The sequence below is a fragment of the Dendronephthya gigantea genome, unplaced genomic scaffold, assembly GCF_004324835.1.
Source record: "Dendronephthya gigantea isolate DGI-Jeju-01 unplaced genomic scaffold, DenGig_1.0 000111F, whole genome shotgun sequence".
Classification (NCBI taxonomy): domain Eukaryota; kingdom Metazoa; phylum Cnidaria; class Anthozoa; order Malacalcyonacea; family Nephtheidae; genus Dendronephthya; species Dendronephthya gigantea.
The window spans coordinates 387,304-409,718 of record NW_021163121.1 but is presented as its reverse complement, the minus strand read 5'-3'; the positions used below and the strand labels follow the sequence as shown (position 1 = coordinate 409,718).

The following is a 22,415-nucleotide window of genomic DNA, read 5'->3' as shown; positions in this document are numbered from 1 at the left end:
CGACCAAAGTTCAACATCGGGTTCACCGCGGTTCGATCTCGGTCCGACCTACGTAGGTTAACCGCGGTTTTTGTTAGGTTATTTCTGGACAGTAATGCGTCTGCATGTACGTTGCTAATAATTACACAACACGCCTTTTCTTCTGTTCCTATAATATCTGCATGGATATTCACCTGCCGCAGTTCGTTAAGTAATAATTTTGAAATAAAAAAATCAGATAGACAAATGTTATGTACCCCAGGGTCTACAATTTCAAAAAGTGATAGCAACGTCGTAAAACTACTTCCTACCAAAGTGAGTGAGAAGGAATTAATCCTTGTATAATTCTTTGCCATAGCATGAAAGTTTTGGCTTCCAAGGATTTAAAAGTTTTGAAATTACCCGAATGTCCAACTCTTATCGTGGCATCGAGCGATGAAAATTTCTCTTGGTATTACTCACATTAGTCACATAATTATAACAACACGTTCGAAGTATTTCTTTAACACTTTTCTCTCCTTTCACAATTCAATACGCAGCGCGATTTTTACGGCATTGTTGATTCTTCACAATAATTTAGTTTGTTCATTTAGTTTAGTCATTGATCGATGTAAATATGACACTCTCATATTCACCAACAGTTAGTTCATTATCTATGACCGCATCCAATTTTTTAGTCTGCGAGTTACTAATAAACTTAAGCACATGACCTGTATAATGACAACCATTTACCATCTATCGTATTGCAACAGGGAAAACCTTAAAAGCATTCAAGTAAGTCACAGAATAGCCTATTGAAAATATAGTCAGGATTCAAAGCTTTTTAACGAAGTTACATTTATTTTTTTCAACGATGTTCCTTATTGAAATAACTCTTTCTTAGTCCGATGCTACCCACTTTTTTATCAACCCCAAATTCAACACATATCTATCTCTGAATGAGACCAACACTACACGACACGACCTTAAGACTTCATCAACTCAAATTGCTAACACTTCCAACTCAGGAAAACTAACGTCAGTGGCGCGCTCTTGACAATTTTTGCCACTAAGAAAGACATATTTTATCGAAGCGTTCCTTAAAAGCCAAAGGTAGGCGACCGGACGCGCTGTAAACTGGATTGAAGCAATCACAAAAACCGTCTAATTCCACTCAATACACGCCATGCAAATTTAAATCTAATACAAATACAATGGCGTTACTGTATATGTCGAAAGACGCTTTAATTCGTCTTATTCCAATATTCATCTTATTTCAAATTGAAGCAATTTCCACTGAGATTCGACCATCCCAGTCTAGTTTGTCTTATAAAATGTATTTGACATTTAATATTTTGATTTTTACAGCGACCCGGCGAGACTAGAATTCATAACAGGTTAAATAACGATTTTTTTCGGAAAAATCGTGAAAACGAGAAAATATCCACGTCGCCTAGGTCCCAACCTTGTTCTAAGGAAGTTTTACTGGCAGAACTAGTGTTAGTGGTTATCATGCATCTCAAAGTATACGTCATGTCATCCACTAAACTATTACTATAAATTATATACTGTGTTCTTTGATGAAATAAATCATCTTTATAAGTTGTATATAATATATTAAAGTTTTTTCCAAACTATCCCCTTCGCTAACCATATCACCTACGTATAGATCATCTCCTAAGGTTCAGCAAATGCTTCTCGTCTTTTAAAAATTAGTTAAAAACATTATGCTTTATAGTTGCAATGAGCGGGAATTGGTTGCTATAATAGTCAATCGAAATAGGTTTCTTAATAATCTGTAAATAACTATCCTTTCTGGATCAAGTTCAAATGACAAAAAGCAGACGAAATCAGTATGATCACTACCGAGTGCTTGTGTGCAAACTGATTTATACAAGTTCAGATTTAAGTAAACATTATTAAATCAGAATTATTGTTTGCAGCTGCAGGGAAAACCTGAAAAAGCGTATTCATTTCGCCTCTTTATGTGCAGAATCACAAGACTTTCTAACTCGGCGCTATATCTGATACGTTTGACCTTAACGGTTATGCAATAAATTTTACAAACCAAATGAGAATGATTTATTTGCCTGAGAGTTAACAATTGCACCATTGCCCTTTTTCCAAGAGTGAGGAGTTTACAACTAATTTTGATAGTAATTTATTAAGTATTGAGTCCGACGATTAAAGGAGAATCTATACTGCTTTCCACAGCAATAACTTTTTAAGCTGCAATGGCTGGTAATAACCAAATAATTGTGTCTTAAAAGAAACCAGTAAAGAACCACATTCTTTCATCGCTTGGAATTGAATCAGATTCAGATTGGAGCTTATACACGCATTAACTTTCCCGTCCTTTTCATTTAGTTTAAATTTGGCTAAATTTGAAGCGCATCGTCCTGGTTAAAAGACAAAATTTTATCACACAAAGTCATGTTAGAACCAGGTCCATGCACTGATGTTGTACAATCCATAGTTTTCTTTACTTGCATGGTAAATTCACCGGTTCGTGTGTCAAACATACTTCTTTTAAATGAAGACGTGATGTTAGGAGGAAGAGAGGATGAAAACATACGATCTCGGATCAAAATGGGAGTGCTGCGAAAATTGCATTTTATGGACCATGCCTCACACTATGGTTTGTCAGCTTGGTCTTGAATATTCAACAAACTTATTATTCTTTTAGAGATTCCTAATGTCGCAAACGCAAGAGATGTACTTCAGGATAACGAATTGGACATAATAATGTTTATGATCTATCGATCCTTCGAAAATGCGCGGAAATTCTAATAAAGCAGACGACATGCATAACAACGCGTGAATGCGCCAATGGCCAGCGGAAATATAGCAATTAATTTACAATGGAATTTTGCAATACGCTTTCTATGAAACCACGTAAATATAGTATCAACATTTTCTTCACAACGAAGGGATGATTCCGTTAGAATCTAAACTCATAACCCGTGATGAAAACCATATTACTCTAGAGATCTATATCTGGCAACGTCAATGAACCATCTTAAAGAAACATTCGCCGTCTATCGTATCGACACCATCAACGCCCAAGGTAGTTTTGCCAGCACATGTTCACAGACTCTCCCGGGATCCGGTTATTGCACCAGGGGAAATTTAAAATGAGAAACCAGCAACACGAGAAGCATTCAAGCAAATTATAGAATAAGCTATTGAAAATATCGTCTGGATTCAATTATCTTTTACCGAAGTTACATCTATTTTTATCAACAACGTTTCTTATGGAAATAACCCTGTTCTTCGTCCATTACTAGAAACTTATTTTAACCCTCAATCCAACACAAAGCTGTATCTCAATGAGACCAACACTACACGTCACTAATATTTATCCGATATTAAGGCTTCATGAACAACTTTACTCATCAACACACATTTCTAATACTTCCAAATTATGATTATTCGGCGCTGTAAAGTTGCTTGAGGCAATCACAAAGACCGTGTAATTTCAGTCCATGCATGCCATGCAAATTTAAATCTGATACAAAATGAATGTGGTTGTTTTTTCCGAAGGACGCTTTAATTCCTCTTGTTCCAATATTTATCTTTATAGTTATTTCAAATTGAAGCCATTTCCGCTGTCTTTCGATCATGTCAGTCTAGTTCGTCTTTAAAAAAGTAATTGAAATAGCACCGGGGCTAGAATGCACAACGGATTAAATAAGGATTTTTTTGGCAAAAAAATCGTCCAAACGAAAAACAAGTTCATCGTAGCCTAGGTCTCAACCTAGTCTTAAGACAGTTTTAATAATGTCACGGTTATCATTTTGAAGGAATAATGTCATCCACTACTGATACTATAAATCAATGTTTTCTCTGATGAAATAACTTATCTTACATCTTTTTTGTAATATATTGCGTTTCGTCTTTTAAAAATGGTTAATAATATGTTTTATAGTTGCCATTTAGGGAATATTGGCTACTAGTCAATCAAAATACGATTTTAAGAATCTTGTAATGACTATGGTTTCTGGATCAAGATCAAATGACAAAAAGCAGACGAAATCAGTATGATCACTAGCGAGAGCTTGTGTGGAAACTGATTTATACAGGTCCAGATATAAGTAACCATTGTTAAATCACAATTATTGTTTGCTTCTTCAGCGAATACCTGACTATTGTGAAAAAGCGTATTCATCTCGCCTGTTTATCTCCTTAAGTATAACCTTAACGATTATGCAATACATTTTGCAAAGCAAACCAAAATTATTTATTTGCCTGGGAGTTGCACCATTGCGCTGTTTCTAAGATTGAGGAGTTTACAACTAATTTTGATAATAATTTATTAAGTATTGAGTCCAACGATTTAAAGAGAAGTTATTTAGCTTTTTACAGCAATATCGTTTTAGGCTGCAATGGCTGGTAATACCCAAATAATTGTGTCTTAAAAGAACCAGTCAAGAACTGCATTCTTTCATCGCTAGCGCTGGGAATTGAAGTAGACATTTGATTCTGATTGGCGCTTATACACGCATTAACTCTCCCGTGCTACTTGTTATAAACTCGCGTAGACTAATAGTTTTTTTAAAACCTATATTTTCATATAGCTTAAATTTGACTAACTTTGAAGCGCATCATCCTTCTCAAATAACAAAATTTATCACACAATTCCAGGCACTGATGTTGCGCAATCCAGAGCTTTCTTTAATTGCATGGTAAATTCACCCTTTCGTGTGTCAAACATACTTCTTCTAATTTTAAATGTAGAGATTTGAAAACATACGAACTCAGATCAAACTGGGAATGCTCCAAAAATTGCAACCCGTCGTCGGATCAATGGTCAATACCATTTAGCAGTTTTTATAGCTTTATTGCTGTAGGTGACTGTTTTAACTTTAACTTTGCCTGAATATTATGGTACACTGCCTTGCACTTGCTTTTTGGAAGAATGTTAAGCAAGGATTTGATGAGCTATTAAACAGCCTATATGCCTTTAAAAAACTGCATAATAATGTGACAATACATACCTGCACATCCTCTTCCGTTTATATAAATTCCGTTCTCGCACATACAGACGTAAGATCCTGGAGTGTTGTTGCATGACTTCAAGAAACCAGTATGATTAATGCATGGAGATGATAAACATTCATCAATATCTAAACAAAATATAAAAAAGTGTTCAGTCATTTTGCTTAGATTTACATGTTTGATTAGCGGGTAGGACCAGTTTTATCCGGTATGACCACTTTGCATGTAAATCCCACACTGTATGTATATACGCATGTGTCAACGACGCCTTTAAGAAAGAGCTGTTTTAATTTAATACGTGTTGTGCTTACAGAAGACAGAAGATGTATAGCCTTGTAGGCATATAGTTATGCTGTTATATATCTGATTGGTGGGTTATGTATTGAAAAGTAGATCATGCAGTATCAAATTCATGAAATCGTGCATGATATTACAATAAGTTGTGTTGCTTAAACTCTATATAATTGACTATCTATTATAAACACCGATAAGCGGCCGTATTGCGTTAGTAGATAAAAACACAAGCCAAAGCCGAGGCCTTGCTGTTTCAGTAAATGCAAACGCGAGCTGAGTGTGAGGCCGTGTTGTATTAGCAGATATAAACACAAGCCAAAGCCGAGGCCTTGTTGTATTAGCAGATACACACAAAAGCCAAAACCAAGGCCATGTTGTGTCAGTAGAGCTGAAAGCGAGGCCGACGTGTTGTATTAGATGAAAACACGCGCGGAAGACGAGTGTTTTTATATCTTATGAAACACGGTGGCGAATATTTTATTGTGCTTATAAAACATTGTTTAGGAGTTAAGTTGAGCAATATTGTCAGGAAATTCGAAGTTGAAGTTTACAAAAATCAAGCAAATCTGAATTCGCAGTTATACGAAATTAAAAACATTTCATTTTAAAATTCCTTCATTGATTTTTAATGAGTTAAACAAAAATGGTTCTACGGATTACGAATTTGCCGGGCAAAATCTACGAAAAGAATAATGAATAAATAAATTAAACTTTTCTTCAGGTGTCTTTCACTACAAAAAATTCTGCATCCTGCAAGAGTAATTGACAATAAATTCGTAAATACCTGTGCAAGACTCTCCATCGTATTTTGTGCCGTTATCACAGTGACATTTATCAGTACCATTAATATTCAAACAGTAGCCGTGACGACATGAAACATTTTGGCATCCACCTTATGAAATATAGTTCAGAAATATCAAATTTTTGTTTGTATAAAAACGCATCATTAAATAACAATCCGTACACACAAAAATGTCCACACAATTTCACTAATTCACTGCATAGCATCACTAACTTCAAATATTGATATTCGAGGGTATTTATTCAGCAAATATATTTATTGTACCATGATATTCCGACAGGATAATGCGAAAACTAAAACTTTAAATGTATGTTATAGACAGCCGACCTTGGATATCAGTTGGATGGTGTTTTGGTTATCAGTTGGATGGCTATGCCCTTGCGCTTGCGATATTTGCCCCAGAAATGAAACTTCAAGTTGAACACGTCTGATATCAATAAGAACGTCGGCAATTAAATGTCATTTCGCGAAATTCTCTGTGAAATTTTTAAACGGAAACTTTGTAGTGTTTTAGACATGTGATGATGAGCACGCGGTATGTTATTCATAACGAATATGAACGACTATTACGTTCAGAAGCGGGTGTAAGCAAACAAGAATGGAACGAGGATGTGTCGCGTGATTTTGACCACCTTTCACAATTCTACCCACGTTTTCATCGGGATACGGCACAACGTTTTTAGAGAAAGTTTCTTTGTTTCTTTCCCGAGCTGACTCGCACTATTTTCTAAGTCTCATATACAACTTTAACCTCCCTTCCGAAACCGGTGTGCTTGATTTTTTATTTGGATATAGCCTTATCAATTTGTAGAGTTACATCCTTGGACTGTTCTGTTATTTATAAATGCAATTGGTGTGGAAATTAAGTAAGTTATCATCGGGTGAGAGGCATATTTTTGATGCCGCCGCCATGGTAGGTGCTGCAAACAAGAAAATTATTTAGCATGTGCTATACATATTATTATTGGCAAATTCAATAAAAATTGAGCGTATTGCCCGTGGGCAATATGGGAAAATCCCGCCTCGTCAGCAGCCAATCAAATTGCAGGATTTACAAAAACAAACACTAGTCATATAATAATATTCGATTCTGCATTTTTGTGCACTCGTTCGCTAGGGAAATTGATCAGCCATTTAAATTATAACAATAGTTTGATTTCTAAAGGTTTTTTTTTACACCCTGTAGAGAGACCAGCGGGTAACTAAGGTAGGCCCTTGATAAGGTTGCGATCCGTATACTTGAAATAGAATGGACTAGTATTGTTAGTTTACCATCAGTAAACGGAATATTTATATTCGTGCATAATAGGTAGACAGTCGGATGTGAAAACTGAAAAGGTTGTTGATCCGTACGTGCCATCGCTATCCAATTGGCTGTTAGTTTACTTGCAGAGAACACACTCTGTCCATTCATAACAGGTACACAGAATAGCGTGTAACTAAGGTAAACTAAGGCCGACCCTTAAAAAGGTTGAGAACGAGAAACATTGCATGTTGTTATCAAGAGTGCGTGTGTTGAACATAGTTAAATTATAAATTGCTCGTATTTTTCACGAGAACGGGAATACATATAACTATCGTATTGATAGACATAACTTGCGTACTATATATTGTAGTAACATCTTGCGGATTATATTTCGGGAACTCCGTTCGAAATATATGAGAATACAAGTGGTATGGCATTATAATCTGTGCTTCACATCACTTTTAACCCAAGAACCCTGTGAAATATAGGTATTTCCCCCGTGGACTGATATGTCCCATATCACCTTGTGTTGAAGCACACGAACAGGTAAGCTTCAGGTAGGCAAATATCTTCATCTTTTTACCCCGTCCTTTTTGTGTTTTAAACCTATCTAGAGACTTAAATATATTTTAGACCATTTCTAATCACTACAAACGAAAAAGATCTCATTCACGCGACTCTACCTACCAATCTTCGAAGTTTAAAAAATCCCGCCACGAAACAGATCAGTCAAATCATAACAAAATTAACCAGGAAATGCTGCGGCAACTTTGCACTATCTCATCTACAGTTTCTGATCTCAAATCTAACACGGAAGTGTGTAATAAAAGAATTTCACAGCTTGAATATGCTATGGGTTGCGAAAATATCACACATTCTCATTCTGAAAATCAAGAAGATCCCGAACGGGACGATGATGACACACTTTCGATTTTGGCGGGAACGACAATCCCTTGAACTGCGAGGACTTTTAGACTCTCAACTCTACCACACATTAAAACGTTTGTCTCAATACCGAGGATATAAGTGGAGAAACAACAAATCAACAAACTTTAGAACATAGTAAATCCACCGAGGGTCAATCAAGTTTTTAAGACCCCGAATCCGTTACGACCTCGTGGTCACCATCCTCAGAGTTTTACGACTTTCTGGAAAAGAATTTTGGAAGGAAATCATCCTTTGATCACATTTATGATTTCTCCAAGACGATGCACTTGTTGCTCCTACTCTAGATCCTGCAATCTTATTTCATATTTCTTATCAGGACTAAAGTTCGTTCAGGAGCGAGATAAAGAGCTCGCAGTGGTCCAACGCGGTATGTTTAAATATCACATTGCATGACCGTTTAGAGAATAACATTCCTGTTACCCCTACATATCTCAAATTACTTGTTAAGCAATCACTATGTCTTGTAGGTTCGGCTAACACGCAATTATCCATACGCGCCGCAAAAAGGCATTAACGTCAACTAACAAATCAAAAGTGGATTTGGCAAACCAAATGCCAAAAGGTTGCTTTTTGGACCTGACTTTCCCACCATTCCATCTAAAGAAGCCGAATTATCGTGGGGCTTGGCAAAAAACCTGGTACCCACGGCTCCTTGATAATATAACCAAGACTTTAAACATTCAAGCAGAAGTTTCCCCTTGTCAAGAAAATACAAAACTTAAAACAAGCCGTGTCTGTTTTTACGTCCCTCCCAGTCTCGTTACCAACGACCGCCAAATTAACAAGCCGCTTCAAACAGTAGCAAAGTCTGACAGCAATCTGAAACCTATCAATTCAAATCTTTCCCTTTTGGCCTCAACAAAGCTCCAATGATCTTCACTCGGTTAATGAAACGGGTTGCGAATTATTTAAGGAAACGAGGCTTTCTGCTAATAGTTTACCTCGACGATATGTTTATCATCGGGGCAACACCGGAGGAGACAATCCGATTCACAGTCACTGAAGTCCCATGGGACTCATAGTAAATCAGGAGAAATCCATCCTGTCTCCGACTCAAGTAATCCATTTCGAGGGGATCATAATCAACTCGAACATAATGATCATCTCCCTACCTGAGAAAAATATAAACAAAATGCTAGGGCTTTGTCAACAATTGCTGAAAGCGGAAAAACATACATTAAGGAGCATAGCTCAACTGTTGGGTTTGCTAGAATCTTACCGCCCAGCAATTTTGGAAAGCTCCTCTTCATTTTCGTTTTCTTCAAGCTTTACTTATCCGCAACCTGCACAGCTCAAACCACAATTACGAAGTGAAAGTGTATCTTCCAGACAAACAAAGAACGGAAGTCCAGTGGTGACTTCGAAATATTACGACTATCAATGGCAACCCGATTATGATACCATCCCCGGATGTAATATTTTTTCCCGATGCTTCGAAACAGGGGTTGGGAGCAGTCAGCAGCACCAATCATACAAACGGGAAATGATCAGTCACCGAGAAGTTGTTATACATAAATATACTCGAGCTGAAGGCTGCTTTTCTCGGCCTTACGTCCCTCTTGAAGAACAATCATGCAAGGACTGTGTCATTGAACATGGACAATTCTATCCCCATTGCCTATATAAACAGCAAGGGTGGCACCCACTCGTTACAGTTACTAGAGCTGACATTACAACTTTGGGATTGGTGCAATCAGAGAGACCTTTTTGTTGTAGCCTATCATTTTCCAGGAAAGACCAACATTCAAGCAGACCCCCAGTCAAGACAATTTCTGGACGTAAGCGACTGGATGACCGATCCAAAAATTTTGAGACCGTTCCTGAAAGACTGTCGAACGGGCCACTTCGCCTCTCGACTAACACGACAACTTGAAAATTACATCAGTTGGAAACCGGACCCAGAGGCCCAAAAATGGGATGCTTTCACGGTCAATTGGAAAGGATTTGCGGGATATGCCTTCCCAACGTTCAACTTAGTCCCTATTGTTCTCAAAAAAGTGTCGGACCAAACAGAGATCGTCTTAATAGCGCCAATTTGGCAACCCCAGCCTTGGCGGCCCTTACTAATCAGCCTTCTCGTCGAACAACCGACTCTCCTACCAAACAACAAACATCTCGTGATAAATCCATCCGACCCTTCGATTCATCCGATGTGTCCACGCCTACATCTGGGCGTATTTCACATCTCGTTGCCTTGACTTTTCCAAAGAGAGTCTCGTCCCTCTCTAATTTGGACCTCAATCACTGCAAGGTTTCTCCAGAGGGTCTAGCTTTTACTTTTTTTGCCACAAAGACTCGACCAGATGAGGCCGTTTCGGCATGTTACACTTGTTTTCCGGATGACCGTAGGTTATGAAAGTGGCATGTTTTAAACATTACATTTCAACGACGGCGGAGTTTAGGGAAACTTCAAAAGACCAACCCGATAAGCGGTTCCTTTCATTTATTAAACCTCATAAACCAGTCAGTACAGCAACACTTGCACGCTGGATTCGTTCAATACTGGGTCAGGCTGGTATAGATACAAAAATCTTCAAAGCGCATTCAGTAAGGGGAGCAGCAACTTTAGCAGCTGCCAACGGATCTGTTCCCTTAGATGAGATACTGAAGATGACTGCATGACTGAAATAAAAAGTCCACTTTTCGACAGTTCTATTACAGACCTATGGTATCGACACCAAATTTTGGCCGTGTTGTGTTAAATTGATCATATATAATAAAGTCTATAGACTGATATTTTTTGTACGGAGAGAAATAAAGCAAGTTTATATTAAATACAATTTACTGTTGTAGTGTTGAACTCTACCGCTTGTCTTCTCATATATCGACCGGAGTTCCCGAAATATAATTCGAATTATACAAGGGCTGTTCCAGCCTGCGAGTACAACTTCGGTTATATGAGGGAATAAAAGGAGAAATATATGATCAGTCCCTTTACCCCTCCCATTGTTCATGCAGGGTTAAATAAGCCACAGCAGGTTCATGGGACAGGTCAGTTCAGGGGGGTAATACCTATGTTTTTCTGGGTTCTTGGTTAAAAAGTGATGTGAAGCACAGATTGGTATGCCATACCGCTTCTATTCTCATATATTTCTCCCTTCGTTCCCTCATATAACCGAAATTATACTTGCAGGCTGGAATAGCCTTGGTATAATTTGAATTTCATCGAAAACGCCTTTGCTTTGGATAATTCGCTGACATCCCATGCGTGTTATTTTGAGAACAACGAGGAATATTACACGACATAAATATATTGATAGGACAATCTTTTGTGCTTTAATGAGAGCTGTTGTTGTTAGTGACGTGAAGTTTTGTGATGCATGTCCCTATTGAGAAAATAGAAACATCGTATATTCTCATGAAATTTTCCGCATTTTTTGAAAAAGCCTGTGTTTAGTATAGTTCTCTTGTATATTATCGTATTTTTCATTCTATTATTAGTATTGATAGGCATATTTTGGCATTGGATACTGGATATTTTTGTAAACACTGCATTTTTTAACGTTTTGTGATATTGAGAGTTTTTCAAATGAGAGTTTTTATTGCATGCATATGTCGCGGTATCGTTTTTCCTTAGGTATTTTGTATTTATATCCTTTATTCTGTTGAGAAGAAGGAAGTAAATAAAGTTCTATCTGTTGAGAAGAAGGAAGTAAATAAAGTTTGACTGAATACGTTGCGAAAACAGTGTTTTTTGTGGCGCCGTTCTGATTGAATTAATCGGTGCCTAAACAATTCCGCATAATTTTCTGTGATGCTCAACAGGGCAAACAACAACATCGCAAGCCATATTTCGATTGTAGATATAACAACGGCATTGTCATATGATTTGCCTTATACAAAGGGCTATAACTTAGATTCATTTTAATAAATCTAAATTGTCGGATATCGATCGTGTATATAAAGAATACCCGCAATATATAAATTGAGGGCTTTTCACTTAATAAAAGCTACGTAGTTATAAAACTGCAAAATGCTGCGCATGCATGTGAGAGCGAAATTACTATTTTTGGACGGAAGATTTATTCTGCTGGGTAGTTTCCTTACCTAAAAGCGAATTCAAGAAGTGAACCTCACACTAACATTTACCAGAATGTATGAACTTACCTTCAGGCTGTCGATCTTTGTCTACGACGAGAAGCTTTCTCACGTCGAAGCCTTTTGGTAACGGAATATAACGAGATATATTTCTGCTGGTGACATTCATTTTTATGACAATGGGTGAAATTCTTTCTTTCCAGTAAAGAAAATCTCCAATAACGTCCACTGACATCATTCCCCCAACAACAGCTGAACCATAATTAGTTGTCTGATTGCTGTTGCGGCCATCGTAATCCATTTCAATTATGACGTTATCTGTTCCCCTTCTCTCGTACGTGTACACTCGCTTCCTGTTGTAATCCAGAGCCAGATAGTAAACACCATTTCTGTTGAAACCATATACTTGTTTTTCCTTTTTAGCAGCCAAGTGTCTTCGCATTACCTTTCCTCCATTATACTCAATCCAAAACAAATATCTACAGTGAACAACAATACAAAATTGTAATTATTATTAAAACTGGCTCAAAGTCAGCTATATATATAATCTGGCATATTGGGATTAAGGGGAACAAAGTGATGACAGCGGCTACAAATACAATAGATAATTTATTTATTGACAGACATATACGCCTGTATTCTAAAGGTTCACTCACACACAAACTTATTGAGTCGGAGTTCTCAATCTTCTCATAATGTTTCTATGCCGGTAAATCTTTAGTCGAATACGATCCAGCTTGATTCTCACCTTGGATGTTTCCAGTGACCAAAAAAATTTTCTCATTGATCATGAAGTAATAACAAAATTTCTATATCATTCTCAATGAGTGTGCGTGAGTCTTTGAATACAGGCGATAGACTTGCAATTGATTTCTGCGAATACCGCGCTCAAGGTGCTGCAAAGCTTAATCGTTCTAAGAAATGTTTCTCTTTATGTCGAAGTTTGTATTCCATGGCAAATTTATCGCTCTTTATACAGGCGAGATCGCTTATATTGCAAACCGTTCAAATAAAAGTTAAACAATCAGCGGAGAATATCTGCAGACGAAAACACTGCGCATGCCGACTCTTTATATTGTGTGGAATCCCTCTTACATTCTAGCTACTTGAAGTAGTGCTTTCATGCTCTGCTGACGGGCTTTTATTTCACGCCTAAAAACGATCAGGTTTATGCAGTATTGATATGGAAAGGATTGAAAAATGTTGTGCTGCCCACATTGTTCAGAGTTGTTATCAACACTGAACAATATTGTTACACGACAAATGTGAACAATAATGGCAGCACAACATTGTTACATGTTGATAAACCGCAGGCTCAGAGTTTTTAGCCCGGTATGATCTTTTCCTGATTTCCAGTTTCAAAATTTAACCCGCGTTGAGCCGTAGATCTGGGCTGGAAACTATGACATACTCTTTCATTCCTATAGAGGGGATATGAAAGAGTAATTTAAACGCGATTTTGATAGACATCGCTTGTGGTTATGTCAGAATCCCATAAGGTAATAATAATGCCTTGTACCTCATCCTTATTGTTATTTGAACTTGAGCATTGCGCTCTTTTGCTGTGATAGCGCTATCAAAACAAAGACGTTTCATACGTCCTATGACATGGCCGGAATTGTGAGAAATTAACAGCACTTACAGTACTGTCCAGAAATAACCTAACAAAAAACCGCGGTTAACCTATATGTCAAACCTCGGTCTGACGACAGTTTAACCCAGGTCAGACCGAGGTTGAACTAAATTGTCAGGCTTGGCTACACCACTGAATGAATTTAAGGAAAAAAAGTTATAGTTTCCCTCTGCTGATCACTGCACATCATGTGTAACTGATTATTTATTCTAGGTACTGACAAAAAATTTAGTTGCATTCATGGACAGAAATGAACACCAATGTACAGAACCGCCTCCGACTGATCAAACAAGTACATCATCCCCTTAAAAAGACCAGTTGCTAGAGTCTGTAGCTGACATGGTATATGAGAAGATGTTACAGATGCGAGATGATATGTTAAAGCACTTCGAAGATTACGTTGGCGGAACAGAGGCGTGTAATCACCCTGATGAACAAACTAGTCAACAACAACAGGTCTAGCCCCAAGACACTGATATGATACAGAATTATCTTAATGAGCCGAACACCGCCAACACTTCAAGTTCGTTTGACGAACTTGCAGCTGACATAACAGGCCAGTGATTCACAAGAAATTGGCGAAACTCATCAGCGACCTTGTGACAGATATATAGAACGATTGCCCAAGGCTATAAACAGGAGGAACTACTTCAAAAGCATCTGCGACCTGAGAATTGCGATTTACTCGTCGCTCCAAATGTCAACAAGGTTGTCCGGTTCAACTTAAAAAAGTCACCCGAACAGCGGAAAGTTCCATGCAAAAGTACCAGATATTATTTATCTCATCAATTTATGTTATTACTCAATCTTGCAATAAAACAACAGGAGAAGTTATGCCCTTGTTCTCGCTTTGTCTGGCAACAGAGAGTTGAAGCTTGTTTGCGGATGATGTCGCTAAAGAAATTAATGAAGTCGCGAAGGCTAATAAACACCGAACAAAACTCTCTGGTTCCTGTAGGGGACGCGGGCAGAGATTTCACACTTACCCGTCATTTCTACCAAGATGATCAAGTCATACAACCTCAATATGAGAGGCAACAGCGGAAAGAATTACAATCAACGACTTTCTATCCTTCAGTCTCATATCGGCGAAGACCAGACGCGAAGTTCAGTTCCACCCAGAACAAGCCGAATTAGAGTTAATTCCACTCGCTCCGCCCGGCACAGATCAATACTTTCGCTATAATAACTGAATTGTTTTCGGAACAGCCAGCGTTTCCCAGCGGGCACTAGACGTTGTTTCAACGTCTATTTTATGTTGAAAAGACGTCGCGACGTCGACAACGTAATATAAACGTTGCTTCTACGTTGTTTCCAAGACGTTGCATGGACGTAAGTCAATCAACGTTGTTTCAATGTTGAATCGAGGTTGATATTCAGACGTCATATGACAGACTTAAATTCAACGTTGTATCAACATTGTTTCAAAGACGTTGTGTCGACGTTATTATGTGAACGTTGTTTCAACGTTGAATCGAGGTTGATACACAGACGTCATATGACAGACATAAATTCAACGTTGTATCAACATTGTTTCAAAGACGTTGTGTGGACGTTATTACTCAAACGTTGTTTCAACGTTGAATCGAGGTTGATATTCAGACGTCATATGACTGATTTAAATTCAACGTTGTATCAACATTGTTTCAAAGACGTTGTGTCGACGTTATTATGTGAACGTTGCTTCAACGTTGAATCGAGGTTGAAATACAGACGTCATATGACAGACTTAAATTCAACGTTGTATCAACATTGTTTCAAAGACGTTGTGTCGACGTTATTATGTGAACGTTGTTTCAACGTTGAATCGAGGTTGATACACAGACGTCATATGACAGACTTGAATTCAACGTAGTATCAACATTGTTTCAAAGACGTTGTGTCGACGTTATTACTCAAACGTTGTTTCAACGTTGAATCGAGGTTGATATTCAGACGTCATATGACTGACTTAAATTCAACGTTGTATCAACATTGTTTCAAAGACGTTGTGTCGACGTTATTATGTGAACGTTGCTTCAAGGTTGAATCGAGGTTGAAATACAGACGTTAATGGACAGACTTAATTCAACATTGCATTAGCATTGTTTCATAGACGTTGTGTCGACGTTATTACTCGAACGTTATTCCAACGTATAGTCAAGGTTGATATTCAGACTTCTAAAACTTTCTATACGAAATTAAACTTTTTAATGGCTTTCATTTCATTATTTTCATATTCGGCTCAACATTAATAGGCGTCAAAACGCTGGAAAAGTAAAAAGCACTGGCTTCGTTGGGTTGTCCAGTATCTTTACAGTTCAATGCAGCTATCTGAGCTCCGAGTTCCGACAAGTTCCGACAAGTTAAAACAAATTTCAGTGTACAAATTTAAGTAAAAAAAGCTGATAACACATTATTTGTTTATTTGGCGTTTACGACGTTAACGACGAATCAAAGAAGGAACGAATTCGCGAAAGAATAAGGTTGGTGGAACGGGTAACGGCATGCTTTCATTAAAAAAACACTTTTATAACGTCTGGTAAGATAAATTGGAAAATGGCGGGAATTTAGTGAAACTGATTTTGTGACCAAAAATCTGCCAGTATTGACTGCTTTTACCCTGTTGTTGTTTTTAAAAGGTATCTTAAGTTGTCGTTATAATATGGGCTAGTTGTTGAAATAAATTTTGGTGAATACTCGACCAAAAATTGTGAAAAACCACACGGTTTTTTTCAGCGCATGCATGCATATAGCACAAAGGTGTGTAAATGTGTTTCATTGACTGTTTTATATAGCGGTCCATTATCTAAAAACAATTCGTATTCCGGTAAATGTGGATAGTTTGATAGATCCAGTGTTTTTTTTACACTGTATATTACACCTTTATTCGATCCACGGTACTAAACTACAAATGAACGAGCAAATGAATTTATAAACTATACAAAGTTGAACTTTGGACTATGATATGGTTTTAACAGGATTTTAGTATTATGTATTCTTCTAAAACGGACCATGTGCAAAAAATTATAATTTAAAACATTACTTTAAATTAATTTTCTGTTTCACTTCAACTCTACATAGATTACATACACATATATACTGAAGAGTAATAAATAAAGAAGGGTATATTACGTCACACTTAAAGTGCTAGCTTATATTTCATGCTAAAATTATTTCATCAAAAATTTCATCTTCGTTGACTTTAACCATGAGGGTTTAGAGTTGGTGATTTTGAACGAGAATGCTAATAAGACCTATATAGAGGCAGAGAAATAGTAGATTACAGAAATAATAGACAATGTCTATCATTTCTATAATAGGACCAAGTCTGACGCCACATGACTCACATCAGGAATTCACATAATTCTTGCAGCGAGCGAATATAGCTTTTGAAATTTGAATTGCATTTCGTTCAATATTATACTACCGGGTTTGATTTGAATTGAGGTCTTCAATCTTTACTGATCTGATCGACGGGCAAAGCGCGAATCGAACATAATTTTTGTAGCGTCTATTAACGAGTCCGGATAAACCAGATTGCTGTAGAATGGCCGGTTGCCAACTATATGAAGCACTGTTATGGCAGAGTAAGAAGATGAATTACAAATACACAGTTTGAGACATGCCGTGTAGCAGGAGGCTAGGAGCCATGGTGAGTAGAATTGTAATAACGTCATATTGTGTAATATTATTATAATTTTTATTATCAGTATTTCCTAAAGTTATTATTAATTTCATTGGTGAATTTACCCAAATTTTTTGTGATATAAATCTGATGTTTTTCAAAGTAAACGGCAAACTAGGCAGTAGGCAGCCAAGAAAGGTCTAGGTTATATATATACGCATGAATTCTCAGATAATTAATACAGAGTAGGGTATGTATATAATATACTATAGACAGCCTGGACCAATGGTGTACTACCACAGTAGAGTTTTGCAGAAGTGTGACTGTGGCATTAGTATACAGCTACCATATAATAGATTCACATTTATCACCAAACCTGTTAGCAATTAAAAGTTGTAAGGGCAAGAAGTATAATTGAGAAACAATTTATAGCCTACCCAATATGTTGATTAACATCATCTTACATGTATATATATAATTAAGAAATATGTATGACTCAAAACTCTCATTCAATTTAGTTCATAATGCATTCTATCATTTTATATATATTTCATATCAACAATAATACAATTTGTTTAGTTATGGCCACCTGGAAAAAAACAAGAATATCTACCTGCATGCGGTATATGCAGCAAATGCAATGTAAATGATCGCTCAGGAAGATGATGAACAGGATTCATAAATAAAATATAAATGTATATTACATTTGTTATATATATTTTATTTTCTGATTACCTTTCATTGAAATACTCTGAAGGGTTATTGACTACCGCCTCTGTAAGCATCAATTATATATAACAATTAATAGAATATAAATGGTTTAGAGACTACATAAAAGTACAATAGAACTCATTAACTATGTCAAGAAACATTTATGTAAAAAGTTGTTCCTTATTCGTCACATGTCTATTGTATTTTGAACAAATAAACCAATAGTAAGGTGTGAATGAACATGTTCATTTAATTGGGAGGGTCTAGATATATTACCTAGCTTTGTTTTAACATTGCAATACTCAATTACTGTTTTTTAAATATCTGTATGTTAATTGTTAAAGCACCAATAAAATATTTACATATATACATTACAGTTCACAATATTCTTATGCCTTTCATGGGTTCTCGAAATTCCACAATATGGCTTAATATGACTTGTTTGTGTTTCATTTAGTCGGGACTAGTTCGAATGAAACCCGCTTAAAGGTTCATAAAAAATACGTTGTATGATTCTTGTTTCATAAACACTCAGTAACGATTATGTATCCGATATCAGTTTGTGTTCCTATGCACTTAGCGTGCAACATGGATACAATTAACGCCCAAAACTGTTGTTTTTTCATCTTTAAATGAAGGGATGTAGTTTTTTCATCTTCAAATGATATAGAATCAAGATTGGTTTGTGACGTTTTTTTTAAGCTTTGATCAGATCAATTTGCGCATTCAACATTTTCACGTTGTTTCAACGTTTAAAGTTTCACGTGTTTTCAACGTCGAACAGCAGACGTTGAATCAAGGTTGGTTAGTGAAGTTGTTTCCACGGTTTGTAATCGACGTCAGATCAATTTTCATATTCAACCTTTTCACAACAAGGTTTCAACGTTTAAATTTAACGTGGTTTCAACGTCAAACAGCAGACGTTGAATCAAGGTTGTTTTGTGACTTTGCCGTTTCGACGTATTTTAACCGACGTCAGATCAATTTGCATATTCAACATTTTCACAACGTTGTTTCAACGTTTTAATTTCACGTAGTTTCAACGTCGGAAAGCAGACGTTGAATCAACGTTGGTGAGTGACGTTGTTTAGACGTATTTTAACCAACGTCGGATCGATTTGCATTTTCAACATTTTTGCGACGTTGTTTCAACGTTTTAATTTCACGTGGTTTCAACATCGGAAAGCAGACGTTGAATCAACGTTGGTGAGTGACGTTGTTTAGACGTATTTTAACCAACGTCGGATCGATTTGCATTTTCAACATTTTTGCAACGTCGTTTCGACGTCGTAGGCGGACGTTGTGACAACGTTGTATCAACGTCCTTTTGCCTACTGGGTTGTAGCTGGGCAATGGCAAGGAATCACGTCAGATGTATTTGTCTTAAGTTTTTGTAAGCAGTTGTAAAGTTGAATTTGATTATGACACCTCAGCAACAAGTTTTAATCCGGAATACAAATTTTTGATTCCTGAACAACAAGCCATTGATAAAGAAGTTAATGATTTTTTATCTGAAAAACATAATTGAGGAAACGCATTCTGAGAGTGGTGAGGTTTTTCCCAATTTTTATTCGGCCTCAAAAGGAGCCAGGAAAATCTCGAGTGATTTTTAACCTTAAAAGAATTAATGAGGCTGTCACTTGACGCAAGTTCAAAGTGGACACTTTGGAAACAGCTTTCAAACTCATGAAACCTGGCTGTTTCATGACCGCTATTTATAGCGGTCAACAAGGGCAGATTTCGTTCTAAGCCAATCAGCGCGTTTGTTGACATTTTTGCTCTCCGCCAATCAGAATGCTTGAAAATAAAAATTGTAAACAAAAGGAGTGAGAAAATATTGCCGTATTCTAACGCATCCGTGAGCCAGAATATTTACTTTTTATATTCGAAACCGAAAGAATGCAATAAAACATAAATATATCTTGAATTTTGCCGTGGGGTTTTTTAAATTTCAAAACATAACGTGAAATATCGACGTTTGAATTACTGTAATGATGGCGCGCTATATGGCTGCAATATATCGTTAAACCCGATAAATTATTTGGGGAATAATGTCGGTTTCTTCTCAGGATTCTCCTTTCCGTCTCATGTTTTCATTTCAGTTCTGGATAATGCTACTTGGAATGAGTTGGATCTTTGGGACAATGAAAACACCATGATATAAATAATAACCATTGTTCGGAGCTTGCTAAGATGTTTTTTTACGCTCAGTGGACATTCTGTCAGAACATATGGCATTGTTTATGCATAAGGCATTAGGATCCATTTTTGGTTGGGAAAAATTACCAATGTGATTTTTCTAAGATCATCACTGAAATTGGGGCAAAATGATGCTTTCTTGGGCAGTGAAAAATAATCATCTGCAGAGAGAAATACACTGTCAACTCTTTAGCACTCTTTGTCTGCAACATCCAATATCTTTCCTGTATAATTGCTGCATGGGTGAACTTTAAAGTTATTGTTGTTGTGTCACTTGTTTGGCTGTATGATGCTTCTTGGTTAAGTGCTTGATCTTCTACATTATGTTGACTTTCAGCAACCTTATCAGTGGCTACAATTATATCACCGGCCTGGCTATTAGATTGTTCTTGCTTCTTGTTACGTTCGCCGGTGAGAACGAACAAAAAATGAGAACAGTGTTGAGCATTTTAAAACATTTAGTGAATTATAGTGATCAATAAACAATTTAAACTTTACAAAGCACATTAACATGCAATACCCTATTTCTTAACATTAACTTATCTGGTAAGAGTAACAGTGAATAGCTCCATAGTTGAAAATCCATCATACATCCATCTATGTTATATTGTTCATTTGGTCAGCCGTCAGCTTAAATTAGCATCGTCAGTTATGGCATCTTGTAATGGCTGTAATCGCTTTCTTATATCTATTTGCGCTCGGACTTATATACGCTTGCTAAGAGAAACTGCAAAACAACAAGTAATTTCCCGTACGCAATTCAGAGCGTTGTAGCGCATGCTACCATGGCTTTGTGGTTGACACCAAGCTACGCACTTGCGGTTAGGCGTGGACATAGCTATTGCTTGCTCATGCTTTTACCTATTTTGCATACTCATGCATGTAAGTCTTACGAGAATAAGGTTAATTAACTAAAAGGTATATATATATTTATACTAGCTAAGTATATGACGCTATATTATTATACGATCTAATTACATGATATTATGTATCATGTAACACTTCTCATTCGATTTTTGGCTGGATTCAAGGTGATGAATGATCGATGTAGTACCAGTACATTCAGGATTAACATGCATCTGCAGCAGAGTATAGTAAAGTACAGTAAGTTAGCTATAATTATTATATTAATTTACCATAATTAACATGTTGGAGGGTGGAAGGGAGGTGTATAGGATTACTTATATAATTCTATATTATAATGAATGTAACTCTCAATTTAATTATAAAATTATAATTAAATTGAGAGTTATATTATAACTCTCATCCCCCACACATCCCTTCCCCTTTTCCCCATCATCTTCCCCCACCTTACTTTCTACCTACTACATTACACTACTAGGTTACAATTAGTAGCATCACAAATAATTTACAATTTACTTGATCATAGATCACAATATAAGATTAGGCATTCAGATGAAGTTTGAGGAATAAAGGCTGTGTTCTGATTGAGTGCCCAGCAATTGTGCTGGCACTTTTTCTGGTGCCTAGGCTTCACACAATGCTTCTAAATGAAATTGGCATAATGGCATGGTACCCAGGAATGGGCACTACCTCCAGATGTATTATAATTAAATTGAGAGTTACATTCATTATAATATAAAATTACATAAGTAATCCTATACACCTCCCTTCCACCCTCCAACATGTTAATTATGGTAAATTAATATAATTATAGCTAACTTACTGTACTTTACTATACTCTGCTGCAGATGCATGTTAATCCTGAATGTACTGGTACTATATGCATCCATTCATCACCTTGAATCCAGCCAAAAATCGAATGAGAAGCAAGAACAATCTAATAGCCAGGCCGGTGATATAATTGTAGCCACTGATAAGGTTGCTGAAAGTCAACATAATGTAGAAGATCAAGCACTTAACCAAGAAGCATCATACAGCGCCAAACAAGTGACACAACAACAATAACTTTAAAGTTCACCCATGCAGCAATTATACAGAAAAGATATTGGATGTTGCA

The 22,415-nt window shown here is 36.7% G+C and overlaps 1 protein-coding gene across 1 annotated transcript in view; it reads right to left on the bottom strand.

The window, feature by feature from the left end:
• LOC114535133 (low-density lipoprotein receptor-related protein 1B-like) overlaps positions 1-22,415 on the bottom strand; it is a 36,707-nt gene that overhangs the window by 5,358 nt on the left and 8,934 nt on the right. Inside the window, exons 3-5 of the mRNA XM_028556512.1 lie at positions 12,354-12,763; positions 6,035-6,142; positions 4,956-5,084 (exon numbers count right to left, since the gene is read on the bottom strand). Of these exons, the coding sequence (XP_028412313.1) occupies positions 4,956-5,084; positions 6,035-6,142; positions 12,354-12,763 (647 nt within the window). The remainder of the gene's footprint in view (positions 1-4,955; positions 5,085-6,034; positions 6,143-12,353; positions 12,764-22,415) is intronic.